This window comes from Stegodyphus dumicola, chromosome 3, assembly GCF_044657685.1.
Source record: "Stegodyphus dumicola isolate Sdum_Otavi_A_Nest chromosome 3, ASM4465768v1".
Taxonomy (NCBI): Eukaryota; Metazoa; Arthropoda; class Arachnida; order Araneae; family Eresidae; genus Stegodyphus; species Stegodyphus dumicola.
This window is the reverse complement of record NC_140770.1, coordinates 184,140,946-184,158,508: the sequence shown is the minus strand read 5'-3', so window position 1 is coordinate 184,158,508 and position 17,563 is coordinate 184,140,946. Positions and strand designations below refer to the sequence as shown.

At 34.1% G+C, this 17,563-nt stretch overlaps 2 protein-coding genes across 2 annotated transcripts; both read left to right on the top strand.

Annotated features, from left to right (window-relative positions):
- Positions 1-5,588: 5,588 nt before the first annotated feature.
- Positions 5,589-7,992, top strand: LOC146998226 (uncharacterized). Its single transcript, XM_085812385.1, has 3 exons — positions 5,589-6,776; positions 6,893-7,051; positions 7,141-7,992. The coding sequence occupies exons 1-3, from the start codon at positions 6,723-6,725 to the stop codon at positions 7,990-7,992; spliced, it is 1,065 nt and encodes a 354-aa protein (XP_085668511.1). The 5' UTR covers positions 5,589-6,722.
- A 2,442-nt stretch (positions 7,993-10,434) lies between these two features.
- On the top strand, positions 10,435-11,682 carry LOC146998225 (uncharacterized protein F54H12.2-like). The gene has a single exon (XM_085812470.1). The coding sequence runs from the start codon at positions 10,435-10,437 to the stop codon at positions 11,680-11,682; it is 1,248 nt and encodes a 415-aa protein (XP_085668596.1).
- Positions 11,683-17,563: the final 5,881 nt, after the last annotated feature.

Here is a 17,563-nt window from a genome sequence, read left to right as displayed (position 1 = left end):
GCCGAAAATATATATACAAAATAGTATTCACGGTATCTGAGCGTTAAACAATCGCCAATAACAGTGTTACGAATTGTGTATTTAGATATTAATTTTAGTACAATTCTAATTTAAAATGTTGTATTTCCTCCTGCAACGCAGCGTGAGACAAATTTTAAGAGAAATCTATACCGGAAAAGTAAGAATACAGGGCACATGCATTAAACTTTGAGACGACATTTGAGGATGTGTCGGTAATTTGTATTGAAATTGAATAAATGTAACTGACTACTAAATTAGCTGTAACCGTAATTCCATCCTCTTGTTTACATTGCGTTTGGCGAATAGTATGGGTTACCAGATCATATCATTTATCGCCGCTCTTGGCGATATTTTTTTTGTTTAAAATTCCGGGTGGGCTATACTAAAGCTGTGCCGGATTTTTGGCCACAATTCACGTCTTGACACATGACATCCAGTATTATTAAAATTTATTGCACAGTCTTTAATAGAGCTTCACACTATTTACTCACTATTACGCAGTTTCAGTTCAGGTAAATCAGCATACATTCCTAGGAGTTTGACGAGGGTTTTTGTCCGAAACATAGTTCATTATACATGGTAAAATAGTCCAGCACAGCAACAGTTATTCTTCAAACCGGTAGTAATCCAGGAAAGCAGGTAAAACTACAGTTCCTTCGAGTGCTTAATTGCTATCCCACTTCTGAGAAAATTTTTGTGGGATTTTAAACGATGAATAAATTCATTAACGAAAGACATTTTAATTACAAAACGATTATTACATAAATTTAACATTTAAGAGAATTAAATAGTTTCAAGTTCTTTTTGAACAGAAGCAGTGTCTCTGCTCCCACGTCAATCGTCTATCATCTCAAAACGGTAATTCCCCTAATTTTTGCTTGGCGCCTTCGAAGCTCGTAAAGAGAATAACGTCACGGCATCTGGTTTTCATCAATAACAGCTCCAAGCGATCGGCACTACATCCAAAGAATCTCTTTTGCTACATCTGTCTGTGGAGTTAAAGAGAAAGTATTAGAACAAAAAACGAAGCAACTTAAACAACTTACATTGAAAGAAATGTTTAATAAAGTAAACATAAATAAATAATAAGCTTTTTTTGTAAATTTTGATACCCTTTATATCATAAATGATTCATTATTTTATAAATCACGATCTCATATTTTTAATTTTGCAATTTGTATATGCCATCTTACTAGATTTAAAATTATGATCCAATAAATCCCTAATCCGGGAAGTCCCGACCAGTACGGATTTCGTACTTTGTAGTGTAGTATGTAGATTTCATTGTAAGTAATTTTAAATGCCAAACAATGTGTAAAATCAGTCTTCTTTTTTGAGATTAACAATAAAGAATAGTAAATGCAAAGAAATCTGTAGAGAAGAAATTAGAATCACGTGAGGTAATGACATAATAATCTTGAAAGGGTGTATTCCAACTACGCTAATGAAAATATCTCCCGGGTCCTGCTGTAGTTGAACTGCACGAATAAATTTTTTTCCCTTGTTGCCTACAGGGTTAGAATTTAACTTTTCGAAGCCAATTGTAGCCAAGAGGAAAATAAAAATAAAGAAATAGAATTACATATCACAAGAATAAGTTAAAAATATCTAACAAGCACGCTAATTATTTGAATAACAGTAATAAATGCGAGAGCTAACAAAGAAAATAAAAGTATTGGTAAGCATACATATTAGCATTACAAACATCTTTCATTTATTATAATATAAATTAAATAATAATACCAATTATATTTTTAATAAATTATATCAATAATAGTCTAGATATCTGAACTAGACTGGAAAATTTAATAGAGTTCACTGGCGTGCAAAAAATTATTTCATGTCAAAGTGTGTTAAAGTTTGCTAAAAATATTTGTTCTTAATTAAAGTAATCATGTAAATTTTTGCAGAAATTAATAGTTAAATTAAAAAAAGGCCTAGCATGAAATCTATTATAACAACATAACTATACGTTTGGAACACTGACGTATAAATTGTAAATAAATTTAAATTATTATGCTAAGACGTTTTTCCTAAAATTTATCTAGAAGAAAACAATTAGATAAACAGTACTGCAAATTAATGTAATCAATCAGGCCTCTCAATAAATAAAAGTTTATTTTTTTAACCAAAAATTAAAAATTGGGATGCAAAAAATTGAGTAATATACTTGGAAATATCTGAACATATAATTAATTAGAAATGTATAATTAAATTAATAACAAGCTAATTAACAGTAACATTAAGCTTAATTTCATTCAATCTAAAACAAGCAAACGATCAGGAACTCCGCATAATTTAAGTTTTATTGCTATTTTACGTAGATTTGCGTATAAAATAAATATTTGCACTTGTGAAACAAGTGAATAATGTAGTGATAGTCAACAGAAATTAAAGTACAGTGGCTAAAAATCAACTACTTGTCAGAAGGTATGCAAAGTTGCCATGGCTAAAGAAACTGAATGATTATAGAAAACTCATAAAGCGCTACACTGTGAAAAGAAAATTATGGAATAAACATGTTAAGAAAATTAGATGGAGAAATAATCCCTCATTTATTGATATCCATATAAACATCATGCTTTTGGAAAAAGTTACACATTATTTGCACCGAGGAATCAATCACCGAAAACGAGTTAATTTCTTCCCTTGTTTTTTCTGTTTAGAGGAATTTCTAAAAAGGTATGCCAAGGTGAACATTTTTGCAATATTTTTAAAGAATAAATTAAAAAAGTATTTTTACTTCATGAACTTGTAGGGTTTATATTTATTTTAACTAACATTTATTTTAAGTTTAAACTATCTTTCCTGTCAAGCCTTACTTTCCCCTGGAATTGCCAATGCCAGAGTATGTAAATTTTAGTAGAACGCGCAAAGTATTCAAATTATCAGCGGAAGTATTTTGAGTTAAATAGAAGGAAAACGAGTTCAATAGTGTGCTTTCTTGCTTCACGCATGTGGAGGTTGCTAGGTAGAAAGTTAAGAAACGCGCGTTTCGGCCTGTGTGCTTGCCTCGGCAGATAGTTGAATCTTTCAACATAATATTCAGAAGTTTGCTGAAATATCAGCGGTATCTTAGAACTCGGTTAGGTTAGTTACGTTTAGAGAGCCTCGTAGGTAGTAACTTGTTATTATTCGTTTTTAGTTTCTTATTTTTATTTTACCGCCGGGTCGGCGTAGTTTGTGATCGTCAAGAGCACGCATCTGTAATTTCTAAAGTTGAATAAAAAGGGATTTAAACCCTTCTCAAGACTTTGTGTACTTTCCAGTTCATAGCAGTCACCACTATTGTTGCGTGCAGGTTGGGGCCGGGCTACATTACAAACTGAAATTTTTACGACACATTTTACACAGTAAATAAGTACAAAAAAAGAAAGATCTGGGAGATCTCTGGGATCAGAAACTCGGGTCGAACTACTAATGTTTAATGAATTTTCCGCTTGATCATAAGACCTTTTGAAATTAGGGTGAACAATATATTAAAGAAAATGGAAGATACAGCACAGATAAGAACAAAAGTGGGCTGAATTAGAGATTTACATGTTTGGTGAATGAGTTAAACTTATCTGTATGCCATTTTGAAATATTAAGAATGTAGCATAAAAGCATCAGTGAAGAACGCAATGGCAATCTAAATCATTGTAATCTAAATGTATAACATTATCAGTATCTGCTATTAATTTCAATACTGCTGAAAAAATTCTAAATTAATTATATTTATATTATAAATCACAGGAACTCGTTGCATTATAAATTACAACAGTTAGAAATATTATTAGCGTGATTTAGCGATCGTCTTTGGTAACAAATAATTTCAACTAAATTAATTTTACAAATAATTCAGCCTGAAACAAGGTTAAAAAAAAAGCTGCATGCTGAAGATTAAGCTTTACCAAGGTGTTAAAAACATCTTCTATTAACTAGAGTTATGATGCAAGAAGTTATAAAAGTTATCATTTAAATATAAATTGGCATAAATACAATAAAAAATATATAAATTCTATATACATGAAAACTTGAATACAGTGCAACAATATGTTAAAAAGGAATGGATTAAAAGGGAACTGAAAATCCGAAGATATTAATATAAGGGAGTTCGAATTTTTTTGTTAATTATGTAAATTCTGCAGATGCTCATAATTATCAATCTATGGTGTGGTGTATTTAATTATGGCAAAGCACACTAGGGCTATCTGCCTAAGGGGAGGGATGCCTTCGTGGAGGACTTTCTAAGGGAAACTGGCTCGTATATACTTTACACATGGGGAAAACCACGAAAACGCCCATGCAGCCAGCCCGTTCGCGGAATTCGAACCTCGGACCGAACTACCAGTGTTCAGCGACTTTACCGCTCGGCCGCTGGTGGGCCCTATCAATTTATGAATTAAATGTGTATTAGAAATTAAATGTACATCAGGTAGAGTAACTGGAGAACAGAATAAATATTTAAATATTTCTAGTATTAAAATATGGAATTTGTAAGAAAGTTAAATAACCTTACAATAACTTCAATAACTAAAAATGGAAAACTTCATACGGCATGTGTTGCAATAATATTAGTGTGAATTTAGAACCACTTATGAAATCCAATTTTTAAATTTAAGAAAGAGAATTTTTAAATTAAATTGGAACTGTTTACCTAAAATGGTAAATTTGAAAGTTAAAACCATTCTGCTATCTAAGAAGATTTTTTTAAATATTTATCTAGACAAGAAAACTCATTTAAGTTGCGGTACAAATCCGATATTTGATAGATTGATTACATATCCGTTTTATGTAGGCCATTAATCTATCAATTTTATTATTCAAAATTGATATATATATATATATATATATCAGCAGCTAAAATCTACAACTTGGAAAGTTTTTAATTCTTACAGAGAATAAAAAAGATCTCGCGCATTATTCTTTTAAGCATCATAAAACTTTAAAATAAATGTAAAAGAAATTCATTTTTACTTTAGCACACGCGATATTTTAAATTAGTATTTGTTTTGTATGCACACTTTTTACAATATTGATAAACGAAAATAGAGGCTTGCAGTCTCAATAAAATGTCCCATTGATGGCGATAAATGACTTTTTGTAGCACCCATCTTCTTGGGAATGAGATACATTCCGGTGACGTCGGAGGTCACGTGATGTAAGAACTGTTAATGTAAACAAGCAAGCTTGTGCTGTGCTAGATGTGTTGAAAATTCGGAAACTTTGTTTATTTTTAATTAGTTATGAAATTTGCATTTCATCTTTAATTATTATTTCATCCAATAATTAACTGTTCATTCATTTGGTTAGTATAATTTTGGTAACTCTTATTGTTTACCACGTTTTGATTGTTAATATTTATTTATGAATTCTTTCCTTGATCTGATAATTAATTCATTTTTAAAAAATGTAAAAATGTTTTTTAAAAAATGTAAAAATGAATACATAAATTCATGTTTACATAGATTGCTCTTCTGCACTGAAAAGAACGTTACTATAAATATTTTTAAGTCATAATTTTATCAGCTTAACAAGCAGAACAGTAAATATAAATAGTTGGGTTTTGAAAATCGTAATAGTCAAATTTCCGGAGCACTGTAAATGCAGTTGGCCCTTAAATCATGTAAGAATAACGATGCCAATGCTCAACGCAGTTCAAATTAATATAATTTTATACAACTTAAAAATTAATTTTAAGCAACTGACTATTATCCTACCTATAATATATACTACAAATTAACACATTTTTTATACTATAATATAAATGGCAAAAAGAAAAATATAGAGATTTGTGCAACTGAATTCACTGCAGTATTAGCTATGAAACTAATAATTTTTCATAATAATTTTTTCTTCATTTTATAATAATAAATAATAAAATAGTACGATCTATATACATTTTAAATATTCAAAATATAAATTTCAAGTTATTTTTAATCTTGTAAGTTACATAATTTATGTGCAGAATTTTTTATTTTAAAATCATGTAGCTCAAAAAGATTTTCAAGTATATTTATTGAAAAGATCTACCATAGGAAATAGACTACTGTAATTCTAATGCATATACCTAAGGAGCATGTTATCTCAAACTATGGACGGGCACAATCACTGGTTTTCAAGGATTAAATATACATGCTAATTTAATATTTAAACTAAAAAACTCAGCAATCTCCCATGGAAATTTAGAATTAATTACAAATTCTTATAAAAGCATCCTTTTATATTAAAATTAGCATCATTAAAAGATATTCAGTATTACTGATACTTCTAATATCAAAAAAATGAACATTCCGATATTTATGTGAGTAGGGGGAAAAGACCGGTTTGAAGCCATGAGGTGCTCACAGAGGTGGGAATTTACAGAGGAGCACGTGGGGTTGCTACGTCATCAACCCTGTGGCTCAAGCACGGATGCGTTGCATCCTGTTCCTGACGTCATCACGCTTTATCAGCTCGGATTATCTTGCTACGTCAGCCACATGTTTCATCCTGTTTGTGTTGTAATCTGGTTTCATGTCCGCGCTTATCTATTAACGAAAATCCGCCACGTGAATGCAACATGATAGAAGTTTCTAGTGCATTCTTTTTAGTTCAGCAACGACCGCTAGAGGGCAGTAGTCTTACCCATAGCCCTTTCTGATTGGTTCTCGTGGATCCAGACCAAGGCCTATATAAAGAGACGCTGGACCCTATCATATCATTTCTGTTCGTGCTGTATGCTTCTCTCCTGCTTCCGCCCTTCCTGTTTGAATCAAGACATGTTATTCGAGGTATGTATTTTATCATATAAATTTTTTGTGTTCGTATATTCGATTCGATATTTAATTTGAGCACGAAAATCTGCATTTGTTGCATTACCTTTATAGTTTGAATTTATATTTTTCAGATGAATTCGGAACAACAGTTTGAGAACGAGCCTCTCAACGTGGATGTACTGAAGATTTCAGATTCTGAACAATACCATGAAAAGCCCAAAGAAACACCCATCTCGCAGAACGCTAATGGCAAACGAAAAATAGACGAAGATAATACATCTAAGAAGAAAGTAAGTATTACGAAAAGAGTTTATTCTTGCTATAACATAGACTTATTATTCTTTTACAAAACGACTCATCATTATTTTTTCTCTTTTAGTGCAATGGACGGTTTACTGAAGACACAATCCCAGAGGAGCTGACACACATTGGCAACAATGTCTTTGTGGGGCCTACTCTTTTCAACGGAAAGATCACCGTGCACATCAGGCAATACAGCAAATACGGGAGTTCATACTATCCGACTCGTAACGGTGTGAATTTAGAGCCTTCGTATTTGGACACCTTCTCTCAACACAGCCCACAAGAGGTGTTCACAATGAATCTGCAACTACCTAAGAATTTTAGTGTGGAATATGATGGTTACCACATCACGTTAAAGCAAATAACAGTAAAAGGAGTGGAGAAAAACAATATTAGACTTACAATCGTCCAGTGGGAAGAATTGTCCACAAATTACAGTCGTATCAGTACCATCGTCACTAACCTCGTATATCAATGTATGGACTTTTGTGAAGCCTACGAAAGTGTATCCGAGGAGCCTATTAACGAGAAAAAGCTTCCAGAATCCTTCGACATTTCTTTGGGAACAACATGCCTCCAAACCATTCTGAAGACATCACTAGAACAGTTGATCCAAGAACACGGAGATTTGAAGTATCCTAAACTTATAGACTGTGAAGAGCTCGCTATTCATAAAACAGAAACTATCAACTCCTTGGCTCTGAAATTAAACTCTGTCGACATAGCCAGGCAATTTTATGGAAATGTATGGACTGAAGAGCCTTATTTACTTCTGCTTAAACCAGCACATTATATCACAAAAGACTTTTTAAAATCTGTCTGTCTCAAAGATGTACTTGATGAAGTGAAAGAAACATTTTGTCCTAACAATTTGGAAAATTATGGTGCTTATGGTATTGAATATTATGAATGTTTAGAAAATAAATAAAATTATTTGTTTATAATGGTCTCTTTACTGTCTCATAATTAAGTTAAAAATAAATATATATAAAATTAAGGGAACACTATAAATACTCATACACATTTGCTTTTCGTTCATAAGAAGGATAGTTGTAGAAATAAGAGGTTGCATGTTTTAGAGAAAACTATAAATTATAAATAAACTATAAATTTAAAGAAAGCTATAAATGAGCGTTCACATTTCTATTAGTAAAAATCACTGCTGTACATATCATTAATTTGACTCAGATGTATCGCGATCCAGCCTTCGCGCCAGTTTTGGTGGAGTGAGTGCTTTGCATCGTGCTTTAAAAGGCAAAGAAAGTCACAAGGCGATCAAGAAATGGCTTACCAGCAAAGAGTCATATACTTTACACAAGCCTGTCCAACGACATTTTCGTCGCAATCGCGTCCTCGTCAGAGGCATCGACGCTCAGTTTCAATCTGATTCGGCAGATATGCAGTCTCTTGCCAAACACAACGATGGGTACAAATATTTGCTAACATGTATTGATGTGTTTTCCAAATATGCTTGGGCTATTCCACTCAAAGACAAAACAGGCCAGAGTGTTAAATCAGCTCTCGAACGTATTTTTAGCCAAAGAAAGCCACATGTTTTACAGACTGACAAAGGTAAAGAATATAAAAATAAAATCGTTCAAACTTATCTTAAAAAAGAAAAAGTTCGTTTTTTCACAACTGAGAACAGTACAGTGAAAGCAAGCATCATTGAACGATTCCATAAAACCCTCAAAAGCAAAATGTGGAAGTACTTCAGTGAAATGAATACATACCGTTATATTGATGTAATAGATAAATTAATTCACAGTTATAATCATACCTGGCATCGCTCTATTCAAACTGAACCAGTGAATGTCAATAAACACAATGAGAAACAAGTGTGGAATCAATTATATAAAGACCTACCTAAACCTCAATCTAAGTTCAAAGTGGGAGATACAGTGCGCGTTAGCAAATTAAAAATGATTTTTGAAAAAGGCTATGAAAGTAACTGGACGAGAGAAATCTTTGCGATCCATGAAATCCTTCCTAGAAATCCACCTGTTTATCGACTTAAAGACCTCGCTGGAGAAGTCATTGAAGGAACATTTTACGAAAAGGAACTGCAAAAAATTTCAGATTCGGGATATTATCCTGTTGAAAAAGTGTTGCGAGAAAGAAATAGAAATGGTATGACGGAATACTATGTGAAATTCTTAGGTTATCCACCAAAATTTAATGCATGGGTGACAGATGTGAAAAGAATATAAAAACTTCACATCCTGTAAAGAATCGTCATTTGCCAAGATGTCTTTCTATATGACGTTATCTTTGAACGGGGAATGGGAGGTTGGTCTTTCTGAGATCATTTACCCGCACACCTGGTACAATATTAACAAAGATAACAATCTCTTTGGCTTTGATTTGGGTGATCTTCGGGTGTAAGGGAAGTTGCCAATAGAAAAATACCACCAGGATGTTACGAAAGTGTTCCAGATCTTTTAAAAGCCATGACTTTAGCATCATTTAAAGATAAAATCTCTTTACAGTATGATCGTTCAACAAAAAGAGTGAAAATTGTGACGCAAAATGGAGCTCGGTTAATCTTTTATGATTCGGGATTGGCACGTTTATTAGGCTTCGAACCGCAGATTGTCGAAGGTACTTGGAATAGTCCATATGTGGGTGATTTGCATTCTGCTTATACATTACTTTATGTGTATAGTGATATCGTTTCGCCTCAGATTGTTGGTAATGTGCAAGCTCCCCTCTTAAGAGTCGTGACAGTTACCGGAAAAGATGGTGATACCGTAAATGTACAGTACGACAGACCGCATTATGTACCAGTAGCAAGAAATTCATTTAATACAATCGAAGTGGAAATCCGACTCAATTCAGGTACATTCGTTCCTTTTGAGAGGGGTAAGTTAATTCTTGTGCTTCATTTCCGAAGGCGACAAATCCTATAAATATGACAACAGAAGAGGAAAAGTTTTATTTGTAAAGAAGACATCAAGATGCTCGTACCATACGAATGTTGTACTCAGAGTTATGAAAATCATTATCAAACCGGCTCGGGATTTTCTTATTATCAAGGTCAACCCTATCAAAAGGGCTATGGTCTCGGGGGATTTTTTCGTAGTCTATTTCGCTCTGCTATGCCTTTGTTTGTGAAAGGAGCCAAAACGGTGGGGAAAGAAGCTTTGCGCACCGGAGCTCTCATCGCAAATAATGTGCTGGCAGGTGAAAACATTAAGTCTGCTGCTAAACAAAGAGCCAAAGAGGCGGGAAATGTATTAGCGGCAAAAGCTATTCGTAAAGCCCAGACCATGGTTGGTAGTGGCAAGTATAAAAGGAAGCGAAAACAGTCAAAACACTTCATTTCTCCGAAAGCTGTGAAGCAGAGAAGACGTGATATTTTCGATTCATAATGGCTTTTATCATGAAAGATTCCCCTGAATGTGTTAAATCCGAATTAGAACTTTTTCATTTACCTGGAACTCAAACGGCGATTCAGAGCGGCCAATGGGTTCAGTTTCATCCTCTATCTAATGTATTTGATGGAGGTCCCGTAGAATTTCATATTTCAGGCAGTGGAGAAGATTATATTGACTTGTCACAAACACAACTCTACGTGAGAGCAAAAATAATAAAAACGGATGGTTCACCTCTGGATAAAGATGCTACCATCGGTCCAGTAAATTTGTTCCTGCATTCTTTATTTTCTCAGGTGGATGTCACATTAAACGAACGACTGGTGTCTTCTTCTAGTAACACATACCCCTATAGAGCTTATATCGAAACTTTGCTCAATCACGGCTATGATAGTAAAACTTCAAAATTAACAGCTGAAATGTATGACAAAGATCTAGAGAAGCGATCTTCCTTTTTCAAACTGAGTTCTACTGTTGATATGATTGGTGGCATTCATTTTGATTTATTTCATCAAGAAAGGCTTTTATTAAATATGGTGGATGTTAAATTAACTCTCATAAGAAGCAAGCCGGAGTTTTGTTTGCAAGGAAAAGCAGGTCATAAAGTGGTTTTAGAACATGTATCGCTTTTCGTGAGAAAAGTGCGTGTGAGCCCTGGAGTTATCCTAGGTCATGCCAAAGCGTTAGAGAAGAGTAATGCCAAGTATCCTATTAATAGAGTATTATGTAAAGTCTATTCCATTCCCCAAAATAGCATGTCCTTGATACAAGACAACGTTTTTGTTGGCCAGATGCCTCAAAGAATTGTAATTGGATGTGTTGATAATGACGTTTTTCATGGAAATTTTGCCAAGTCACCATTTGAGTTTAAACATTATCACCTGAATTTCATTGGAGTGTACGTCGATGGACAGCCTGTGCCTCACAATCCACTGGAACCAAATTTTGATAACAACAATTATATTCGAGCTTATCATAGTCTGTTTTTCAATAAATCCCAACAAGATAAAGGCATTTTTATATCCAGAGAAGACTATTTACAAGGTAATGTGTTATTTGGTTTTGAATTATCGCCAGACCTTTGTGATGGGGAGCACATGAATCTCATTAAGCATTCTAATCTACGGATTGAGTTAAAGTTCAGCCAACCTCTCGAGCAAACTGTGTGTGTGATTATCTTTGCAGAATTTGATAACGTGATTGAAATTAATAAATCGAGGAACATCATTTTTGACTTTAACTGATGGATGGTCGTATTATACAAGACATTTTATCTCGTGAAGCAGCAGCTGTCTTTCGAGGAGTTTACCCAGCAGATAAAATACCTCCTTTAATTAGAAGATCAGCTATCGTTGTGAATACAGACAAGTCCACAGAACCCGGAGCGCATTGAGTAGCCTTTTTTCAAGATGAAGAATTAGAATTTTTTGATTCTTATGGACAATCTCCAGATTTTTATGGATTTCACTGTTCAAATGTAAAATGGAATAATATTCCATTACAGAGTATAACTTCTAATGTATGTGGAGCATACTGTATTTATTATGTACTTAAACGAAACCAAGGCCAATCTATGTACGCTATTATTGAAAATTTATGTAAAATGAGTGATTTTAACCTGTATCAATTTGTGAAAAAAACTTATGGTGTAAGAATGATTTTTAAACAATAAAATATTTGAAATATATTTTTTTATTCTCTGTTTTATTTTTCTGACTGAGTAAATTTTTTTCAACTTATATAAAAGCTTATTGAGTTTTAAATAATGAAACTTTTTCATATGAAGTAAAACACAAATATCACTTTTCGACCTAAAAAAATCTAAAGGGATATTTTTCGACATTAAAAAATCAAAGTGTAACTTTTTCGCCTTACATTTTGAATTTAACATAGGTTTTCCCATAGACAAAATAAAAGTGAAGATTTTTCTCCCTAAAAAAAATTAAAGTGAAACTTTTTCGACCTAAAAATATCTAAATGAATTTTTTTCGACATTAAAAAATCAAAGTGTAACTTTTTCGCCTTACATTTTGAACTTAACATGGGTTTTCCCCATAGACAAAATAAAAGTAAAGATTTTTCGACCCGAAAAAAAAAAAAAAAAAAAACTAAATGAATATTTTTCGAGTTAATAAAAACCGTAAATAAAACTTTTCCGTCTTAGAAAAAATCTTTTTAGCCATAATAATTATTTTTAATTTCGGTAAAGTATCTTATTCCTAAGAACACAATAGAGACACATATATCAAGTTAACATTGTTTTATTTAATATCTAATCCATACATTTCTTCGAGCATACATGACATTTAATTTGTTATGAACATCATACATAGTAGGTAAACCTAATTCTTTTAACACAGCATAAAATTCATTTTGTCCAACAGCTGGTTTTTTCTTATTTCTTAAAAAATGATTGATGAGTGTTGCAACATGAGTTCCTGGAACGACTTGATCCCGATAAATGAGTTCACCTTCAGATGAAATATGTTTCTTCACATGATGATAAATGCCTTTTGCTTGAGACTTGTATTTTACAGGAGCCACATTCACAACTTTTTTCTCAAATGGATCTTCCGTAGGAATTTCTTCTTTCTTTACCAAAGTGTCTTCTTTCTTTTCCATAGGTTTCTCTGCTTTTTCAACGGGTGCTGGTAATTGATACGTAATATATTTCTGGAGTACTTGTAGATACAAAGTTGCTTTTTCACTCTCATCAAGGTCTTTTTTCTTTAAATCTCCTCCATTTTCTCATCCAGTTCGGTAAGATGTTCCACTGTTTGTCGTCTTTCTTCTGGTACGATGAGAAGTTTTTTACTGAACTCCATGAATAAGAGAACTAATGACAGAAATAGCCGCAGGTAAGAGAACACTTAGAAAACCTTTCCCTTTTTGTACAAGCAGTCTTCTTTTCTTATAAAGAGGTACTTTTTTATTGGCGAGTTTTCGTAAACTTCGTTTATAAGGCGCTAATTGAGCCTTTCGCTTGGGGGAAACGGTGAGATGACCTCGAAGCAAGTTTAAGGCACACTCACACACAGTTTTTATGACACTATTGGGGCACTTACGAAGCAAATCACTTGAAAATTTACTTTTCGAGATGAGTTTCAGTTGCTCTAATTGGTGCTGCGAACAGTTTGACATTTTGTACGCAAATGACAGGAAAGAAAAAAGCGTTTGGCTTTTATAGAGTCTCCACGAAGCGTGCATAAGCGGCCGCTTTTTGCACAGCACAGTGTGAAAAGTTCTTCACATGCAAATAAGGGCAGACTATTTCTCCTGGAGGTAAGTCACAAAAACGGGGACAATTTACATCATTCAAATTAATCACTTCTTTTCTGGTATGGTTTTGAAAAAATTTCTTTTTTTCCAGACCTTTGACATATATTTTTTTTAATGAATGAAACAGCACCTGAAGGACTAAATTTAAATCTGTATATGGCATATCTCCATACGTCCAGTCCATATGATGTATATTGCGAGATATCCACGAAAACGTGAGTTGTGTTTTCTTGCCGATATCTTCAAAGGAATATGGGGGTTGAAAAGTCCATCTGCCACGATATGTTGGGTCCCCTACGGCAAAAGCTGCAAGTTCTTTAATAACAAACTGTCTTTAATAAAAAAGAATGTTGGAAGCCTTCAAAGTCGATCACCACAGACATCTTTATTCGTTGACAGCTCACCAGTAAATGACTAGCGAGGCTGATAGACGTAGTATTTATCGTTTGGAAAAAGCCCCGTTCTCAGACGCATGGAGTCAGATGTTTCAGGTTTGAGGTCAACCAGTAAATAACTGTAAGGTTTAGATGTAGCATCCTGATACACTTCTTGAAAAAACTTGTTCTTTCCTGGATATAACTGCCTTCCCAGATGCATAATTTGAGACTTGTCTCTTGTATTTTTAAAGAGCACTAAATAATTAGCGTTCAAAGACATTTCCCGAATACCTTTATGAAACAAATTTTGTACAATGAAAATAACGCTAAGATTTCGATGATGAGATCCTTTGGTAAATAACTTGGTCAATCTTACATCATTTCCGAGTTCCGACATAAGATCATCAATAATAATCAGAAAATTTGATAAAGTTTGGATGTTTTCAGGCAAACCATCACAAAATTCGATGTAATTCATTTCATCGTAAAGACTTTGATAAGCACCATAGCACCAAATAATTTTAGGAGGAAAAGGGATGATTATTTGGTGGTTCATTAATTTTTTAATAAACATGGTTTTTCCGCTGCCACTAGGACCAGCAGCTAACATCGTGAAAGGATGCTTTAATTTCAACAGTTCCATCTTAACTAAATTCTTATTCGAAACACAATTCTATTTATAGCCGTTCTATTAGATTTTTGAATTTTTCTAACTTTCCATTTTTTGATAAAACTAAAATTAATTTTTCTAACTTGTTAGGTTAATTATTCTAACCTGATTAAAATACTCTTACGTGTTAAACATTTTCTTAAAAAGGTTAAGAGAACTCTCTCTTTAGTGAAGAATTAGTTTTTTAATCCGCCAGAAGCAAAACATCACTTTTTACATAGAGGTCGTGGTAGTCTCCTAGATGATGTAATCCGAATGCTTCCCAGACTCTGTTCGCAAATCCTCAATTAACCATTACGGTAAAGGGATGGTGCACACGTCCCCCGTCAACTATCAACTATCAACTGTTGACAATCCTCATCGCTGATAATACTCTCTGTTAAATGGCTGTAGAAGGCAGGCAGAGGTGGAAGCTTCGGCTCATCAAATCTTTCAAATGAATTTAGGTACTCATAAGAGTAGACACCTGGAAAAAATTTTTTAAAAATATCGAGATAAATATCCTATATAAAAAAGTAATAATACATTATCGTATATAAAATGTTGTGATACAGAAATTATCATTACATTTTCGAAGCATCAGATCTGTTTTTTCTCGAAAATAGGTTCTTGTCAGTTGGAATTGTTGTGGTTCCAAATTAGCCGTCAGCTTGTCTAGGGAAGCATTCAGAAATTGTAGAGAATCAATGAATCGTAAACGACCCAAGGAAACAGAAATGAATTTTTCTGAATTCTGTGGGATACACTTAATCTCTTCGTCTTTGAATTTTCCCACTGCTTGCATCAGGAGGTGAGAGTCATACCCCTTTAGATTATGGAAGACCACATGTAGAAAATTTTCAAATTTGAAATTGATGTTGCATCCATTATGAGCTGCTCCTCTGTAGACTCCCGTAAGATGGCAATGGTCCCGCACCTGGGGAGAAAAATTAGTTTTAAAAACACATTATTATAAATGCATATTACTGAGTCAAGTTAGAATATTCAAATAATACTTACCTTATCTCCATTCAATAGCTTCTCACAGATATGACATACAGAGGCAGATTCGTAGGCCCACTGATTTTCTTGGGTGAAAATCATGGGTTCTACAGTTTTCAAAATTTCAAAGATGCCCCTTTCTTCTTCCAATAAAGCTGCTAGAAAGTGGCTGACGGCATCTTTTCCTCTATAGACTTGAGGTTCCCTATAAATGAACCGTCGGGGCCCACGATCACGTAACAATATCCACAAGGAAGATGGTCAGCTACAGAGGTGGTGGAGGATTTCGAAGGATCCGGTAGGCAGGTAGCTTGCTTTACTAAAATAGCTTCGAAGTCGGCGTAGATAACATAAGGTACTGGAAGCTGAAACTGGTGCTTGTCAAATTTTAACCATTTATTTTCCGGCATTTTAATTTTTTTGTGCTCCATGGAATCGACAGTCTTCTACATGCGCGTCGAGAGTCTCTTTCTTCCTGAATCGGTGAAGGCAGTAATCACAATAAAATGTAGCATGTTCGATTTTTGTGAGGCCCGCAAGAAGACGAGACATGTTCTTAATGAGACAATAATGTCTCTTCTCCTCATCGGAAACGAGTAGCAGATTGATATGGTGATCACCTAAAAGAGAAAGATATCATTCCATAAAATAATTTTCAAACTTAAAACATGTCTATTAAAGTTTACAAAATAAGAATAAATTAACCTTTCGACACTTGGTGATCCGAAGAGGTAAAATCTCATTGTTTTCCCAACCAAACACATTGATCGATAGGTTGTTCATTTTCTCGAACTTGTCCATCTGGCGAATGGGGGTGGGAAAAGACAAGCCATCCACGTTTATTTCTCTTTCATAGGGCTTGTAATGAGATACTCTATATGCATGCTCTCTATGATCTTCAACGGGGTGAAGAGCCGCCAAGACGCTCCAGACAAGACATTTGTGGTCTTCGTTTTGGATATTGAGGACAGCCATTTTACTGGCTAAGGATTTAGGTAGAGGTATGTAAGAAGAGGCCGCCAGGGGTTTGTAGATAGCGGTCTTGAGCTCAAGGTATTGAACGGAGTCTAAAACCCATCCTGAAACTTTTTCAGAAATTTGTCCAAGGAATCTAGTACCTGTAAAAAAAATATTTCATGAGTGACACTAATTCTTGTGTTGTACACTGTATATATAATTCATGTAAAATGAATTTCCTTACCTTCTCAATAGCTGTTTGCATATCAGGCATTTCTCCCGTGAGAGTGGTGCTGCATCTGGACCGAAAATAAGGGGTGCATGTCTCTTCCTCGGTCTCTGACACTTTTCTGACCATCTTCACAGAAGCATTCAAGTACCATTTGATACCTTGGTGCTGTGCGGCAGCTTCTTGAATCTTTCCTGCGACTTCGGTTCTTGAAAATTCTAAAAACACTTGAAAGTCATTCTTGGTTTCTTCACTAGGATAAATGATTTCCGTAGCAAACGTACCAAGGCAGGGTGGGTGTTCTTGTCGTGGTCGTTTAGATGCAGGCATGGTGGCAGGGAAAGCTGCTCGTTTCACTGCGTGAGAAGGCATGCAGTTCTGCGGTTTTGAATGCATTTTCATATGCTTCATTAAATTGTCCCTGCGTGGAAACTCCTTCTTGCAGATGACACAAATGTTTCTGTGAACTGAATGCTGCACTTTAATATGTCTTGTCAAGCTTCTCTGGTATGCAAAGGTTTTATTACACTCCGAGCAAGTTAAACTCGGGGTATCAACAAAAGGCAAATCAAGCTGCGATGATGTAAGATCACCAAAATCCATTATAGCAATGGTTTGATCATCCAGAGGTA

What these genes read in the sequence shown, in the direction of transcription:
- LOC146998226 (XM_085812385.1), top strand. Translation starts at nt 6,723, where the DNA reads ATGCTTCTCTCCTGCTTCCGCCCTTCCTGTTTGAATCAAGACATGTTA. An exon ending in ATCAAGACATGTTATTCGAG is followed by an intron (nt 6,777 to 6,892) that starts GTATGTATTTTA and finishes TATATTTTTCAG; the next exon opens with ATGAATTCGGAACAACAGTT. An exon ending in ATAATACATCTAAGAAGAAA is followed by an intron (nt 7,052 to 7,140) that starts GTAAGTATTACG and finishes TTTCTCTTTTAG; the next exon opens with TGCAATGGACGGTTTACTGA.
- LOC146998225 (XM_085812470.1), top strand. Translation starts at nt 10,435, where the DNA reads ATGGCTTTTATCATGAAAGATTCCCCTGAATGTGTTAAATCCGAATTA.